The sequence below is a fragment of the Triticum dicoccoides genome, chromosome 7A (assembly GCF_002162155.2).
Source record: "Triticum dicoccoides isolate Atlit2015 ecotype Zavitan chromosome 7A, WEW_v2.0, whole genome shotgun sequence".
NCBI classification, from domain to species: Eukaryota; Viridiplantae; Streptophyta; class Magnoliopsida; order Poales; family Poaceae; genus Triticum; species Triticum dicoccoides.
In genome coordinates this window covers 84,069,715-84,086,957 of record NC_041392.1, presented here as the reverse complement: position 1 = coordinate 84,086,957, position 17,243 = coordinate 84,069,715, and the positions used below count along the sequence as shown (strand labels likewise).

Genomic DNA, 17,243 nt, shown 5'->3' with positions numbered 1-17,243 from the left:
CCAGAGGCGTCTTTCTCCTCCTCCTCCTGTGAGATCGGCAAGTACAGCAATGGTCAAGCATAACCCCAAGCATGGCAAGGTCAACTTGCTGAATGCAGCTCAGGCAGAGGACTCGCCAGATGTGATCATGGGTAACCTTCCTGTTAACAATGTTCCTGCAAAAGTTCTTTTTGACACTGGTGCATCGCTTTCTTTTATTTCAACTCCATTTGTGGCCAAGCATGATTTTGTGACCGAAAGGATTCCTGTTCCGTTGAAGATTGTGTCTCCGGGCAAGCAAATGACTTGTAACAATTGCGTCCCAGATGTCTCTATCACATTGGGCGATTACAAGTTTCTCTCTTCTCCGGTGGTTCTTGGTAACTCGGATATTGATCTTATTCTCGGAATGGATTGGCTTTCTAAGCACAAGGCACATCTTGATTGTGCAGCCAGGCAGATTCAATTGACTCATTCGTCTGAGGATGTAATTGTCTTTGCCGCTCGTGATGATACCATTCGTCTGTTTTCTCTTAATGAGAAGGGTGAACTGGATGCTATCTCGCAAATTCCAGTCGTTTGCGAATATCAGGACGTCTTTCCAGAAGAGCTTCCAGGAATGCCTCCGCACCGGCTAGTTGAATTCGTTATTGATCTTGAGCCCGGCACGGAACCTGTGTGCAAACGTCCTTACAAGGTCGGACCTGAAGAGTTGAAGGAGCTGAAGAAACAACTCGATGAGCAAGAGAGAATGGGTCTCATCCGGCCTAGTTCTTCTCCGTGGGGTTGTGGTGTTCTTTTCGTGAAGAAGAAGGATGGATCGGACTGACTTTGTGTTGATTACCGTCCATTGAACAAGAAGACCATCAAGAACAAATACCCACTTCCCAACATCAATGAGCTTGTTCGAACAACTCAAAGGTGCCCAAGTATTCTCCAAGCTTGATCTCCGTATGGGTTATCATCAGATTCGAATCCGTGAGCAAGATATTCCCAAGACGGCTTTCAGGACAAGCTTTGGTTCTTATGAATACACTGTCATGTCTTTTGGTCTCGTCAACGCTCCTCCGACGTTCTCTCGCATGATGAACTTCATCTTCAACGCCTACACCAATGACTTTGTTTTGGTCTATCTCGACGACATTCTGGTTTTCTCGAAGAACAAGGAAGATCATGCCAAACACTTGCGTTTGGTTCTCGATAAGCTCAGGGAACATCAGTTCTACGCCAAGTTCTCCAAGTGTGAATTTTGGCTCGATGAGGTTCTTTATCTTGGTCATATCATCTCTGCCAAGGGCATTGCCGTGAATCCTGAGAAGGTGTCTGCAATTGTGAATTGGGAACCTCCTCAGAACATGAAGCAACTCTGCAGTTTCCTCGGTCTCGCAAGCTATTGCCGAAGATTCGTTGAAAACTTTTCTAAGGTCGCGAAGCCTCTCTCTAATATTCTTCAGAAGCACGTCAAGTACGTTTGGTCTCCGGAGTGTGATATTGCTTTCAACACTTTGAAAGAGAAATTGATTACTGCTCCAGTTTTGACTCCGCCTGATGAATCCAAGCCGTACGAGGTCTTTTGTGATGCCTCTCTCCAAGGTCTTGGCGCAGTGTTGATGCAAGAGAAGAAAGTTGTTGCTTATACATCTCGCCAGTTGAAGCCTAATGAGAAGAACTACCCCACTCATGATCTCGAGTTGGCGGCAGTTGTGCATGCTCTTTTGACTTGGAGACATCTTCTATTGGGAAGAAAAGTGGACATTTTCACCGACCACAAGAGTCTCAAGTACATCTTCACCCAGCCTAATCTCAACCTCAGGCAAACTCGATTGGTCGAAATGATTCAAGAGTATAATCCGAGTATCGAGTATTCTCCAGGCAAGGCCAATGTGATTGCCGACGCTTTGAGCAGAAAAGCTTATTGCAACAGTCTGATTCTTAAGCCTTATCAACCCGAGCTTTGTGAAGCTTTCCACAAGCTGAATCTGCAAGTTGTTCCTCAAGGTTTCCTCGCCAACCTTCAAGTCTCTCCTACCTTGGAAGACCAGATTCGCCAAGCCCAGCTTCTTGATGCTATGGTGAAAAAGGTGAAGATTGGGATTGCCAAGAGTCAACCCAAGTACAAGTGCTACCGCCTTGATGACAAGGATACTCTCTTCTTCGAGGATCGAATTGTTGTACCCAAAGGTGAACTTCGTAAAGTGATCATGAACGAGGCTCACAATTCTCTCCTCTCCATCCACCCTGGGAGCACGAAGATGTATCAGGACCTCAAGCAAGCTTATTGGTGGACTCGAATGAAGCGCGAGATCGCTTAATTCATGAATGAATGTGATGTCTGCAGAAGAGTGAAGGCAGAACACCAAAGGCCAGCAGGTCTCCTCCAACCTCTTGCCATTCCAGAATGGAAGTTTGATCACATTGAAATGGACTTCGTGACTGGGTTTCGAAAGTCCAAACGTGGCAATGATGCTATATTCGTTGTCATCGACAAGCTCACCAAAGTGGCTCATTTTCTGCCTATCAAAGAGTCGATCACTGCAGCTCAATTGGCGGAACTCTATACCTCTCGAATTGTCTCTCTGCACGGTATTCCTCAAGTGATATCTTCAGACCGTGGCAGCATCTTTACCTCCAAGTTTTGGGATTCTTTTCAGAAGGCCATGGGCACCAACATCCGCTTCAGCACAGCTTTCCACCCTCAAACAAGCGGTCAAGTCGAGCGTGTCAACCAGATTCTTGAAGATATGCTCAGGGCTTGTGTGATCTCCTTCGGCATGAAGTGGGAGGATTGTCTTCCTTATGCTGAATTCTCCTACAACAACAGTTTTCAAGCAAGTTCGGGCAAGGCCCCATTTGAAATTTTGTATGGCAGGAAGTGCCGTACCCCCCTCAAATGGTCTGAAACCGGTGAACGTCAGCTGTTGGGTAATGACTTAATCACAGAAGCAGAAGAAATGTGCAAAGTCATTCATGATAACCTCAAAGCAGCCCAATCCCGCCAGAAGAGCTACTATGATAGTAAGCACCGTGATTTGGCTTTCGAGATCGGAGATCATGTTTACCTCCGTGTCTCTCCTATGAAAGGGACTCGTCGCTTCGGTATCAAAGGGAAGCTTGCCCCGAGATACGTGGGACCTTTCAAGATTGTCAGCAAGAGAGGTGACCTCGCCTATCAACTCGAGCTTCCGTCAAACTTTGCAAATGTTCATGACGTGTTCCATGTCTCTCAGCTTCGAAAGTGCTTCAAGACTCCTGACCGCACAGTCAACTTCGAGGACATTGAGCTCCAAGAAGATCTCTCTTATCGTGAGCACCCAGTTGCTATTCTTGAAGAGACTGAACGCAAGACTCGCAACAAGTCAATCAAATTTTTCAAAGTCAAGTAGTCACACCATTCCGACCATGAAGCTACCTGGGAACGCGAGGATCACCTCCATTCTGAGTACCCGGCGTTCTTTCAGTACTAGATCTTGGGATGAGATCCTTTCGTAGTGGTGGAGTGTTGTAACGCCCCGGATATAACTTTCCCAATTTGTACTCCAACTCTTGCCGTTTCCGGTGTTAAGTTATATTTATTTTCTCGGGTTCGGGTTTTTGTCTCCGTGTGTTGTTTTCGTTGTCATGCATCTCATATCATGTCATCATGTGCATTGCATTTGCATACGTGTTCATCTCATGCATTCGAGCATTTTCCCCGTTGTCCGTTTTGCATTCCGGCGCTTCGTTCTCCTCCGGTGGTCAATTCTACCTTTCTTTCGTGTGTGGGGATTAAACATTTCCGGATTGGACCGAGACTTGTCATGCGGCCTTGGTTTACTACCGGTAGACCGCCTGTCAAGTTTCGTATCATTTGGACTTCGTTTGATACTCCAACGGTTAACCGAGGGACCGAAAAGGCCTCGTGTGTGTTGCAGCCCAACACCCCTCCAATTTGGCCCAAAACCCGCCAAACTCTGCTCCATCACCTAGAGCGTTCGATCACGATCGCGTGGCCGAAAACCGCACCTAATTTGGACTCTCCTAGCTCCCCCTATGCCTATATATACACCCCCCCATTCTAAATCTCGGATCCTCTCCCCACTAACCCTAAAAAAAATCCACCTCCCGCCGACGGACACGTCCGATTCGGGCCAGACGTGTCCGCCACCGCCCGCCGCCGCCACGTGTCCTCCGCCTATTCGCCCGCACCCGGTCCCCATTTCCCCGCCGCCGCCGGCCCGGGAGGCCCAGGATGGGCCCCCGAGGCCCGTTGACCCCGCGTCGCCCCGCGGCTTCGTCCCTCCCGTGGCCGAGCCGCCACCGCGCCGCAGCTCCGCCTCCGCCGCGATCCCGGCGCCGCCCGGCCGCCCAAGGCGGGCCCTCTCTCCTCACCGATCCGGGCCGCCGTGCCCGAGCGCCCCGCCGCCTCCTTCGCCAACTCCGGTGGCCGGAGCCCCGCCGCCCTCCGCCGTCCTCCTCGTCGCTTCCGGCCGGCGAGCCCGCCAAGTCCGGCTACCTCCGGCGCCGTCCTCCTCCCTGGTGAACAGTGTCGGCGGCGAATCTCGTAATCCGTGCCAGATCTGAGATCTGGAATTTTTTAGGTTTGACTTTTTCCCAGGGAACCTTAATTTTTTTTGCATTCTTGCACATGCTATATCTCCGCATCCGTAGCTCCGTTTTGGGCATATAGCATATCAAAATGTTCGCCTCAGAGAGTACATCATTTCATTCCATTGCATCATTTTCATTTGAGTTTATCTTGATGCCCGAAATGCTGTTAGAAGAGGGCTTCGTGAGTTAATTGTCAGGTCTGCTACTTCATCTTAGACTTTTGTCATTTTTGCCATGATTATTGTGTGCATGATATGCCCATGAGTCCTACATATGTTTTGTTAAAGGTTTTGTCATCTTTCCAGAGGTGCAACCCATGTATTTTTGTGATGTGTGTGGTGCCTAGTGCAAGCTTGCAAAGTGAGGCACTCGGTAAATCTGTTTCAGTGACTTAGTAATTTCACTAAGTCCTGAGATTGTTTAGTTCATGATGCCATATGTTCATGCTGTTTCCTAGTGATCCGTGCCTCTTTTGAGGATGATCAGTAAAGGAGTTTCGTTAATATTTTAGTGCTCTATCCATCCATGTCTTTGTTTGCAATTATAGAGCACCCTAGCTTGAGTCAGTCGAGCTCTACTTTTGCTTCATGTCTTTGTTTGCAATTATAGAGCACCCTAGCTTGAGTCAATCGAGCTCTACTTTTGCTTCGTTGTGAATCTGGGCAGATTATCAACTCGTTTGCAATTTTGCGGGTGATGTTGTAATTGATCCGTGCATGCTATGCTATTGTTCTTGCCATGTCTAGCTGGAATTTTGTGCCTTCTTAATGGATGTATGATTGCCTTGCCATGACTTGCACCGTAGTGAGTGCATCGAGCTCGTTAACATGCCTTAGTGAGTTATGTTTTGGCATGTGTCAGTTTTCACTAAGTCTGAAAACTGATTATGTTTTAGCTATGTTCGTGTGCTTGTTAGTATATTTTCCGTCCCCTTTTGGCTCAAGGTCACTAAGGGACTTTTGTTAAGCTTGTTGAGTAGCTCCATGCCATGTCTTACTTTGTCATAATCAGGTCATGTAGCATGTTGTTTCGTTGCTCCAAAGAGGGCTATATGAGCTGAAATTTCAGACAAGTGTTAATTTCACTAAGTCTGAGATCTGTTTTCCATTTGCGTTTTTGCCATGCTTGTTTGAACCTGTTAATGGATGAATTGGCCGTGGCTCAGTGCTAGTCTTTTGTTAAGCATCTTGAATGCTTCCCTATCATGTATTTTGATGCCATGTTTGAGTATTGTAGCATGTTCATTTCGTTGCATTTAGAGGCCTACTTGCTGTAAATCACAGACCCGTGTCCCGCTTGCCATTTCCAAACCGTAACTCCGATTCCGGCGTTCTTTTTATCGTTTTCAAGCGGTTTCATCTCATATTTCCAGTGGCACACTTGGTTTTCCAAGTTGAGGCCAGGTTCATGCATTTCCTGTCATATCTTGCTTTTTGCATCCCGCATCGCATCCCGCATAGCATATCATCTTTGCATCTTATTGATTGATCCTTGCACGTGGTTGATTGTGTCATTGTTGCTTGTTTGTCTTGTTTGGGCAGAGTCGGGAGACGAGTTCGCTAACGAGGAGCCTGTTGAGTTTGCTTTCGAGGATCCAGTCAACTCTGACAGCTTTGCAGGCAAGATGATCATACCCTCGAAATCACTACTATCTTTGCTATGCTAGTTTGCTCGCTCTTTGCTATGCCAATGCTACGATGCCTACCTTTTGCTTATCAGCCTCCCAAATTGCCATGTCAAACCTCTAACCCACCATGTCCTAGCAAACCGTTGATTGACTTTGTTACCGCTTTGCTCAGCCCCTCTTATAGCGTTGCTAGTTGCAGGTGAAGATTGGAGGCCGTTCCTTGTTGGAACATTTATTTACTTGTTGGGATATCATTATATTGCTATGTTATCTTAATGCATCTATATACTTGGTAAAGGGTGGAAGGCTCGGCCTCTCGCCTAGTGTTTTTTTCCACTCTTGCCGCCCTAGTTTCCGTCATATCGGTGTTATGTTCCTGGATTTTGCGTTCCTTACGCGGTTGGGTTATAATGGGAACCCCTTGATAGTTTGCCTTTATTAAAGCTTTTCCAGCAATGCCCAAACTTGGTTTTACCATTTGCCACCTAGCCTCTTTTTCCCTTGGGTTTCCGGAGCCCGAGGGTCATCTTATTTAAACCCCCCCGGGCCAGTGCTCCTCTGAGTGTTGGTCCAAATAGAGCCACTTGCAGCGCCACCTCGGGGCAACTCGAGGGTTGGTTTTAGTTGTACGTAGTGTTCATCTGAGTGTGCCCTGAGAAAGAGATATGTGCAGCTCCTATCGGGATTTGTCGGCACATTCGGGCGGTGTTGCTGGTCTTGTTTTTAACCTGTCGAAATGTCTTGTTGTACCGGGATACCGAGTCTGATCAGAATGTCTCGGGTGGAGGTCTATTCCTTCATTGACCGTGAGAGCTTGTCATGGGCTAAGTTGGGACTCCCCTGCAGGGATTGAACTTTCGAAAGCCGTGCCCGCGGTTATGGGCAGATGGGAATTTGTTAATGTCCGGTTGTAGATAACTTGAACCTTAATTTAATTAAAATGAATCAACCGTGTGTGTTACCGTGATGGCCCTTTCTCGGCGGAGTCCGGGAAGTGGACACGGTGTTGGAGTAATGCTTGCGAAGGTTGTTCCTCTAGTTTCCCGCTCGCGCATTGCCTCCTCTTCTCGCTCTCTTTTGCGAATAAGTTAGCCACCATACATGCTAGTCGCTTGCTGCAGCTCCACATATATTTGCCTTACCCTTCCTATAAGCTTAAATAGACTTGATCGCGAGGGTGCGAGATTGCTGAGTCCCTGTGGCTCACAGATTCCTATTACACCAGATGCAGGTCCAGGTGATTCCGCTCTAGGTGACGCGTACGAGCTCAAGTGGGAGTTCGACGAGGACTCTCAACGTTACTATGTGTATTTTCCTGATGATCAGTAGTGGTGCCCAGTTGGGGGTGATCGGGACCGTGTCGCATGTTGGGTTTTCTTCTATTTTGGCGCCGTAGTCGGGCCATGAGTGTTTGGGTGATGTATGCTATTTATGTATTTTGATTGATGTGGCGAGTGTAAGCCAACTATGTATCTCCCCTTTTATTCTATATATTACATGGGATGTTGTGATGATTGCCTAACTTGCGACATTGCTTTCAATGCGGTTATGTCTCTAAGTCGTGCCTCGACACGTGGGAGCTATAGCCGCATCGAGGGCGTTACAAGCTCAAGTGGGAGTTCGACGAGGACTCTCAATGTTACTATGTGTCTTTTCCTGATGATCAGTAGTGGTGCCCAGTTGGGGGTGATCGGGACCGTGTCGCATGTTGGGTTTTCTTCTATTTTGGCGCCGTAGTCGGGCCATGAGTGTTTGGATGATGTATGCTATTTATGTACTTTGATTGACGTGGCGAGTGTAAGCCAACTATGTATCTCCCCTTTTATTCTATGTATTACATGGGATGTTGTGATGATTGCCTAACTTGCGACATTGCTTTCAATGCGGTTATGTCTCTAAGTCGTGCCTCGACACGTGGGAGCTATAGCCGCATCGAGGACGTTATACACATAGTTGTTATCGTACTCTTCTTCTTCGTCGTCTTCCATCATAACCCCTATTTCTCCGTGCCTCGTCCAAACATTATAGTGTGGCATGAAACCCTTGTAAAGCAGGTGGGAGTGAAGGATTTTCCGGTTAGAGTAAGACCTCGTATTCCCACATTCAGTGCATGGACAACACATAAAATCATTCTGCTTGTTTGCCTCAGCCGCATCGAGAAACTCATGCACGCCCTTAATGTACTCGCGGATGTGTCTGTCACCGGTTCATCTGTGTGCATTATATATAATTAAGTGTCCAAATTAATAGAAGTTCATCATCACATTAAAATCAAAGTGCATACATAGTTCTCATCTAACAACATATAGCTCTCCAGAGCATCTAATTAATTAAACCATACATTGAAACTATGTAAAACATTTCAATGTGAAAACAAATGCGATCATAATCGCAACCAAGGTAATAATTGATCCAATGGCATAATGATACCAAGCCTCGGTATGAATGGCATATTTTCTAATCTTTCTAATCTTCAAGCGCATTGCATCCATCTTGATCTTGTGATCATCGACGACATCCGCAACATGCAACTCCAATATCATCTTCTCCTCCTCAATTTTTTTTTATTTTTTCCTTCAACAAATTGTTTTCTTCTTCAACTAAATTTAACCTCTCGACAATAGGGTCGGTTGGCATTTCCAATTCACATACATCCTAGATAAATAAAATCTATGTCACGTTGGTCGGCATAATTTTCATAAACAATAAATGAACCAATAGTTATAAAGATAATATGCATACCACATCCGAATCATAGACAGGACGAGGGCCGACGGGGGCGGATACCAAAATCATCGCACTATATAAGATGCAATAATAAATATAAGAAAATGATACAAGTATCTATCTAAACATACAAGTAAGAATATTTTTCCTTTCAGAAAGAAGATAAGAACAAGAGGCTCACCACGGTGGTGTCGGTGATGAGATCGGCGTGGGTGATCGACGGCGGTGAAGACGGGGACGGGGCGTGACGGACCGCTAAATCTAGACAAATCTCGAGGAAAATGGAGCTTGGAGGTCGAGCTTCGAGAGGAGAAAGCTTAAGTAGTGTGGCTCGGGCATTCCATCGTACACCTCATGTGCATAAGAGGTGAGCTAGAGCACCACAAAGCCCTCTCCCCCTCGGCCAAAAAAAACAAAGCACTGTGCTCTGCTCTTGCGCGAGGGGGTATATATAGGCACCTCATTGGTCCCGGTTGGTGACATGAGCCGGGACTAAAGGGGAGCATTTGGTCCCGGTTCAAGCCACCAACCGGGACCAATAGTGGTGGGCCAGGAGCGAGGCCCATTGGTCCCGGTTCATCCCACCAACCGGGACCAAAAGGTCCAGATGAACCGGAACCAATGGCCCACGTGGCCCGGCCGGCCCCCTGGGCTCACGAACCGGGACCAATGCCCACATTGCTCCCGGTTCTAGACTGAACCGGGACTAATGGGCTGACCCGGCCTGGACCAAAGCCCTGTTTTCTACTAGTGATACAGGGGTGTCCGGCATTGGTCGAGACATGTCCCTGTGCTACACTAATTGGGCAGGTCGTTTCCTTGTCGTGTTGCCGTGGGTTGAGTGGTGGCTAATCTCTTATTAGCGTTGTATGCTGAAAGGCGTTGTACCAGCCGCTTGGGCATCCTTCTATGGGAAATGATGCACATTTTCATGGTGCATTCTAGGGTGGTGGGCGGGGCGATCAAATGATTCCTGGCAAATTTAAATGTGTGAAGAAGATGCTTGAATTTTAAACAGCGAAAACAAAATTCCATCGAATGAGTAACTTACATTTCCATGTAGCATGCAAACATAAAACAGGAATTAAATCTTTTAGCGTTAATTTCAAATTCTATCGGAACCAGATCTAAAATTCAATTGAAGGAACTGAATTTGTTTCTTGGGAGCCAAAGGTTATGTTTGGGGAACGGTAACAATAGTGGTTAATGGCAGAAAATTCTCGGGCGTACAATGTACTATTCCCTCTGTCCCATAATATAAGAGCGTTTTTGACACTAGTGTAGTGTGAAAAACACTTTTATATTATGGGATGGATGGGGCACTTATTACAGACGTGTGATTTTGAACCAAAACAAAAATACAAAGTTATACAAACTTCTGACGATAAATTCCTTGCTCTCGCATATGATAAATCACGTAAATATTTCACGACGAACGACGTAAATAAGTTGTTTCTGCCGGAGCCCGGGAGTCTGAAAGAAAGGATTGATCAGCTGTTGTTGACGACCCTGCAGTTACGCCTGATCTCGCCGGCGCTTCCGGTGAGCGGGGTGATGTTCCCCATCTTGATCATCGCGGCCACGAAGTCGGCGAAGAAGAGCGCGCTGTCGGCGCTGTACTGCCGCACCAGATCGTCCTGGGCGGCGCCGTTGAAGAGCTCCTGGTCGGAGTGCAGAAGGCCCCGCCGCGCCACGAGGTTGGGGTAGTAGGCGTTGTCGAAGACGAACCGCGTCTGCGCGTCGAGCGGCGTCAGGTTGGTATCGCCGGAGCCCGCCGGGGCCGGGCAGTTCCGCTGTAGCCCGGCGGCGAACACGGGGTCGATGTTGGTGTCGTTGTAGATGTGATCCCGGAAAAAGACGCACTGCGAGAAGCCGATGGTGTGCGCGCCCGAGAGCGCCGTGAGGTCGCGCGGGCTCAGGCTCTTGTTGGCGAATGACTGGATGAGCTCGGTCAGGTTCAGCGTCGGCCCCGGGAGGTCGCTGTTCGCGCCGTCCAGGCTCGCCGTCGTCGAGTCCCGCCGGCCCAGCGGCACCGCCCAGCTTGGCCCGCCGAGCTGCGCACGTGCGTGACAAAGTATGTGCACGCATGCAGATTGTGGTCAGCGTTACGGTACCAAGTAATGCACGCACACACGAGTAATACGCATGCATGCACGTAGTACGTACCAGAACTGTGCCCTCCCGTGCGGCCAAGGCGAGGATGTCGGCACAGGACACGACGCCCGGGCAGACGTACTCCACATTCCTCTTGATATCGTCGATGACATCGAAGCCGCGGACGGAATTGACGTTGGGGAAGGCGGTCTTCTCGCCGGTGAAGTTACTCGCCGGCACGTCGTCCAGAAGGATAGATCCGTCACAACCCTGAGAAAAACATACGTGTCGTCGTACCACCTCTTGACGTTCTCATATGTGCATGATGAGTGTATTTACCTGAACAAAGCAGTCATGGAAGAAGAGGCGGAGGAGGGAGGCGCCCATGCGGCGTTCCCTAAGGACGGCCTTGATCATGCTCACGCGCACGATGAACCCCAGAGGAGGGCAGCTCTTTTCATAGAACTTGGGATCCAGCTGCCCGTTACCGTAGCCGTTGCCGTTGCCGCTGTTGTTGCTGTTGCCATCCCCGTAGCCGTAGCCGTAGGCGGCGGAGGAGAAGAGGGAGAGAGCAACAAGGCACTGCCAGACAGTGGACGAAGCCATGGGGAGCTCACGAGTCACACCAAAGTTAAGATCTCAAGTCTCAAGAGAGCTACTAGCAGCTAGGTAGGCTTTCTTTGGACCTGAGAGCTGAGCTGATGAAGTGTTGTGCATACATGATGCCCTATTTATAATGCTCTTCCGCTTCCATGCACACATAGCTCTAATATTTTTTTGCCTCTGCCAGTCGATTCCCCGAGCCATGCATGTGGGAATATGCTGACAAGGTGGCACGATAAGTTTCGTCTATGCACTACCTAGTATGTATATGTTTTTAGGAGTAATTTCGTCCTAGCTAGATTCCTGAAATTAGCCAACCGTCGTTTGGTGCAACTACGGGCAGTTGCCGGCACACACGTACATAGTTAAACGATGGGCATGCATGCCAAACTTTCAACGCGGCTGGAGGACGTAGGGACTACAAGTAAACACCGCGCGCTCTATGTTGCATGGGAACGGTGAGTGGCGGCGACACGCGTAGCCTCGGCATCGGCAGAGGCAGGCATGTATCGGTCGTGCTGAGATGTGTTGGCAGTACGGTAGAAGCTTAATTGCTGGCGCGACTGGCGGTCAACCAACCATGAGAATGTCGTTGAGGTGTTATTATCAGCACCAGTATAAGTGAACTAGTCAACAGCATGCACATGCAAGCGCACATTACGCAACAGTACGACGACGAATGTTCAGTCTACAGGGTGAGCAAGACAACCGGAGCCGGAGGCCACTACTTTACACGTACGTAGCCCCCTCTATCTAGCTGGATCATACATGCATGGTAATACATGATTCAATAAATAGTAAAGGGTGGGGGTCGGGCTACGACCGATCGACAATACCTTTCTTTTTTTTTCCTTTTTGCGGGGAACAATACCATTGTTGAACCAGAAACCCTATCTATATATATATCTATACCTCTATATCTATATTTATATCTATATCTATATCTATATCTATATCTATACCTATACCTTTCTACTAATAAACCAAGGTGATATTCTTGGTTTTGTCCCGCATTAGATGTTTTTTTCCGTTAGTTTTGGTCGACGATTCGTCCAATCGCGAGGTGGTACTAAATTTTTTGTCCATCCAATTGGTCTGCATCCACATCCTCTCAATGGGCATGCATGCACGTTTTGGTACCTTACATGATTTTCACACGTACTCACAATAATACCACCTCGATTGCTTTCCTGAAATCCTACCAAAGTATATACCTACACAAATTGCATGTAATATCAACAACTAACCTCTTGGATCAACAAACACAGAACGAGTCAAGAGAAAAAGAGAAGGGAGCCGGCAGACATGACCGGCAGTCCGGCGCGCGGGGCTCCCGGAGCAAGGCAGGGGGCGGAGATGGCCACAGGGCTCCCGGAGCAAGGCAGGGGGCGGAGATGGCCGGAGGAGGGGGAGGCAGTGGTCAGCCGAGATGGCGTCAGGCTATAGCCGATCTGACGCGAGATGACCGGAGGAGGGAGGGCAGACCGGCAGCACGCGGGGCTCCCGCCCCTCTTGTGAGCATGTGTGGTGGCGCTAGGGATTGGGAGGATAGGATCGAGGGAGTGGTTTTTAGGCCTTATTGGGCCGGCCTGGCCGGTTGGTCTTTTCACATATTCTCTCTCCCGTCATTACAGAAACTAGGAAAAGAGGCAATGATGAAAAAATAAATAGGTAGCTAGGTTGCATGAAAAAATATTAAACTTTTCCTGTGGCATGCATGATTTATACTTATCTACAAAAGAAGTTTCACTGAAATTGGAGAATTTTGGAAAAAGTTTTGGGGGCCAAACTTGTAATTGAAAATGCAAGGGATTTTGAAGAAGGTTGGAATGAAAATTGGAAAAGCAATTAAATAAAATACAAGGAAGGCTCAAATGAAGTTTGGCCCCCATGTGGTGATGACGGGTGGAGGTGAACGACGAGTGTGTTGCTCTGCTCGCCGGAGAACATGCATGGCGGGAAGAAAGGAAGTTGTGGTGTGTGGCTCGCTCCTGATCCCAATCTCTGGAGGAAAGATGATAGGGACGGGAGGAGAGAGATATGCGGAGGGGGGTGGCCCACAAGGCTCCAATCTTACGTTATCTTATCTTCTTACGGAGGTTCAATCTATTCATGAGAAATCATTATTTTCAATAATCTTCTAAGAAATTGGCAGCTAAATTTGATAACATAACTTTATTTGATATATAAATTTTTGAATAATAATTTAGAGGAAAATAGCATCGATTTTTATTAAAAAATAGTACTTTTTTTGTCCCGTTGCAACGCACGGGCACATGTCCTAGTTATTACTCTTTCCGTTCCAAAACTTTTGTCTTAGATTTATCTAAATACGGATGTATTTAATACTAACATGTGACTTGATACATTCATATTTAAACAAATGTAAGACAAGAATTTTAGGATGAAGAGAGTGCATAAAAAGTTTTACTTAAATCGTGCGTGCCGTCAAAGGAGGAATATCTACCTAGAGTAAAACTCGTACGTACAAATAGCATTGAGCAGGCTGTTGACTAGCGTAGGAGCCCCTTTCAAAATAATTTATTACCCGTTTCAGAAGAAAAAAAAGGCTAGCGTAGGAGCAGGGTGGAGGATTTGAAGCATTTTAGGGCAGACGGGGAGCGAATTTGCCCATGGAAACCGGGGCCTCAAAGTTGATTTTAGAAGCATTTCAGGGCAGACGGGCAGCGAATTTGTCCATGAAACATTTCAGAAGTTGTTGTTTGGCTTACAGGAGGTCTCTGTTTGCGCCGCTGTGGGGTGCGACGAATGGCACATGAAGTTGCTCATCACTTAAAAGACAGGTTGTTCAACACCATTGGATCGCAGCCAGAAAACCCTTCTCTTTCCCACCTCCCCTGTTCGGCACCATTGTATCACAGCCAAAAAAAGGCTTCTCTCCTCCTAAAAAAAGGCTTCTCTCTCCCACCTCTCACCTCGCCGTGTCATGGCTCCTTGTATCTCCCACCTTCCACCTCCCACCATGCCGTGTCATAGCCCTGACACGGCCCTTGGCCCTCGCAGCACTGTCGTGTGACCCTGTCACCCTGTTTGCAACTCCGGCATGAGGCTTCGCAGCACCACCAGCAGTCTGCCGCTTGCAGCACAGCTGCCCTCTGTTCACCGCAACCCACCGCTGCCTCAGGCAATTCGTAGCAGTGCATGCCCATGCTGATAGCACCACGCACCGCTGCTCCGATGGCTGAGGATCGCAGCTCCGCTCACAAACAATTGCAGCTCCGCACACCACCACTCGTATCTCTGCTGGCTGAGGGCAGGGGAAGCATTGTAAGCGAGCGACCACCACGATCTCACGCCGATTGGCAGCATTTCCCCAGAAAAAAAACCCTCATAAACTGTTGAGGACTTCCTCTGTTTTCAGATGAGCTCGTCCAGTACTTACAAGCTGAAGCATAGCGACCCTGAAAACTCGAAAGGCTTGCTGACCTACAAGAAGCAACTCATCCTTTTGCAAAAGATAAAAACAAAGAAGAATAAGAAGAGATGAAAAAGAAGAAAGAGAGACAGAAAGACGTCAACCCTAGCCTCTTCCTACTGAATTAGCTCTCGCCTATTTTGTCCTAAAGCAGTCTATTTATTATTATAGACAGAGTTTTGTACAACTGGGTGGCGATGGCGATGTCGCATGACATGAAATGTTGGAACATAGCCACGCAGTTGCAGAGGTGTTTGACTGGGCTCTCTTCGCACAGACTAAACATGAGCCACCACGACTTGGACCTCGATTGACATCCATTGCGAGCTTTATGTCCAGTCAGTGGACCGATGTAGCTTCGGTTATATCATATACCATGGCAGATGGCCAGACACGCTGGAGCCAAAACCTTCTTTGGCCCCACACCACTTTCCATATTATACCGAACTTGACAGACGACCGGTTGCGGACCCTTTCCTTGGTCGACGGCGCCTTTGTTGCGCTCTGCAACTGAGGTACACCAAAATGCCTGCGTGTTCAACAAGGAATCGAATGAGAAATCACACGCCTTCCTCATACATATCAAACTATGCATATGTTACTTACAAGTAGTGACAGCAAAGCAAGCAGGTACCATCCATTGGCTTGCGACCTGCATAGTAGTAAAATCATCACCTTAAAGTCAGCACACTCCAGGCAATGACCATATAACATTGACCAGGATAAGATTAACTGCTCAAAGCAATGGCCATATAACATTAGCCTAGGATAAGATTGACTGCCTTTTCAGCCCAAACTAGCTTGTCTAAGAAATACTCATAACAGTTTACTGGTTAGATCAGCCTTAAGTAATACTCCCTTTGTACTAAAGTTGAGACACTTATTTTGGGACAGAGGGAGTATCTTCCAACAATAACTAGATAGCAATCTTCCCCTCTGTTCTATTCCAGCGAAGAGACTCTAGAACTAACTTTCTATCCTCTACATGCGCAAGAACATTATTGTAGTTTTCTCTCGGGTTCAACCCGCCCCGATATCTCACCGACCACTTTCCTAGGGATAGGTCCTGGTTTTATATCTACATTCCATCTTCCATCAGTATTCAGACATACATTCCTGTTAACTCTGACGTATTAGATTCCTTGCATCCTGTACCGCTGTGGGTCTCATCTCATTCAATTCCTGTCAAGGAGCCAGGCAGCTTCCAACAACCAGCTACCACATCAACCTTTACCGATTTGCACGCTCTATGACATACTAGGTTCCTTAGGGGAAAATGTTCTTACAATTCAGAAAAATGTTCATTCCTTGTTAAAAAATATTCATACATTTTGGAAAAATATGCATCCCATATATAAAAAATGTTCTTATGCTAAGAAAAGTTGATGTATCTAAAAAAATGTTCATGTCAACATATTTTGTTTTCCCAAAAGGTTTTTGAATATATAGTATGAAAAATAAAATATTCACATATTCAAAAACAATCTTCTTGTTCTATAACATGTTCGTGCAAATCTGAATTGAAACGCTCCTCCTAATTGGTGACACGTTTTCCCGTATTCACCGACAGTAAATGCAGGTCAGAGAGCCTTGTTCGAACAAGCTATGTCTTCAATGCAGACCATAGGGAGAAGAGATCACCGCGTCCACACACCGTTACAAATCACGTTTACTCAAGTGCCAGCCGTTGTATGGAACAGGTCCATCTGTGTATAAATCTGTTTTGCGCTTTCATGCCACCGCGTATTCGTCTAGACACTTCTCTAGCCACAAATCATGATTTCAGGAGTAGGTGCCGCCGAGTTCCATTCGTCCGTGTCCTTATATGGCCTTCCTGTTCACGAAAGCTCTGTGTTCTCTATAGTCTTAATTCCCAATGTGCTTTTCAGGATAGACATTAACCTGGCACAAAAATAGTTGTGCAGCAGCTCTGCCTTCTAAGATTCAGGGCCTGTTTGGTTCATACACCAAGTTTGCCAACATGTGCCACACTTTTTTTGCCATACACGCCTAAGGTTAGGCAATCAAAATTGGCGCCACAAAATCAAACACAATAACTTCAGGCCTGACCCCTGCGCTGCCACTCCCTGACATCTCAGGGGAACCCTAGCCCCTGCCACCGGCCTTCCTCCACCATCTCCTCCCGCTGGCGTTGCCGCAAGCCCTTGCCGTGCTGTTGGCGGTCCCTGT

The 17,243-nt window shown here is 47.4% G+C and overlaps 2 protein-coding genes across 2 annotated transcripts in view; both read right to left on the bottom strand.

The window, feature by feature from the left end:
- Positions 1–10,109: 10,109 nt before the first annotated feature.
- Positions 10,110–11,691, bottom strand: LOC119332389 (peroxidase P7-like). The gene is made up of 3 exons (XM_037605573.1): positions 11,354–11,691; positions 11,087–11,284; positions 10,110–10,974 (listed from the first exon to the last, which is right to left on the bottom strand). The coding sequence occupies exons 1-3, from the start codon at positions 11,618–11,620 to the stop codon at positions 10,411–10,413; spliced, it is 1,029 nt and encodes a 342-aa protein (XP_037461470.1). The 5' UTR covers positions 11,621–11,691; the 3' UTR covers positions 10,110–10,410.
- A 3,255-nt stretch (positions 11,692–14,946) lies between these two features.
- The window catches only part of LOC119328603 (subtilisin-like protease SBT6.1), a 14,505-nt gene continuing 12,208 nt past the window's right edge, over positions 14,947–17,243 (bottom strand). Inside the window, exons 9-10 of the mRNA XM_037601591.1 lie at positions 15,660–15,705; positions 14,947–15,582 (exon numbers count right to left, since the gene is read on the bottom strand). Of these exons, the coding sequence (XP_037457488.1) occupies positions 15,491–15,582; positions 15,660–15,705 (138 nt within the window). The 3' untranslated portion in view covers positions 14,947–15,490. The remainder of the gene's footprint in view (positions 15,583–15,659; positions 15,706–17,243) is intronic.

What these genes read in the sequence shown, in the direction of transcription:
- LOC119332389 (XM_037605573.1), bottom strand. Translation starts at nt 11,620, where the DNA reads ATGGCTTCGTCCACTGTCTGGCAGTGCCTTGTTGCTCTCTCCCTCTTC. An exon ending in TCCATGACTGCTTTGTTCAG is followed by an intron (nt 11,285 to 11,353) that starts GTAAATACACTC and finishes TGTTTTTCTCAG; the next exon opens with GGTTGTGACGGATCTATCCT. An exon ending in CACGGGAGGGCACAGTTCTG is followed by an intron (nt 10,975 to 11,086) that starts GTACGTACTACG and finishes GCACGTGCGCAG; the next exon opens with CTCGGCGGGCCAAGCTGGGC.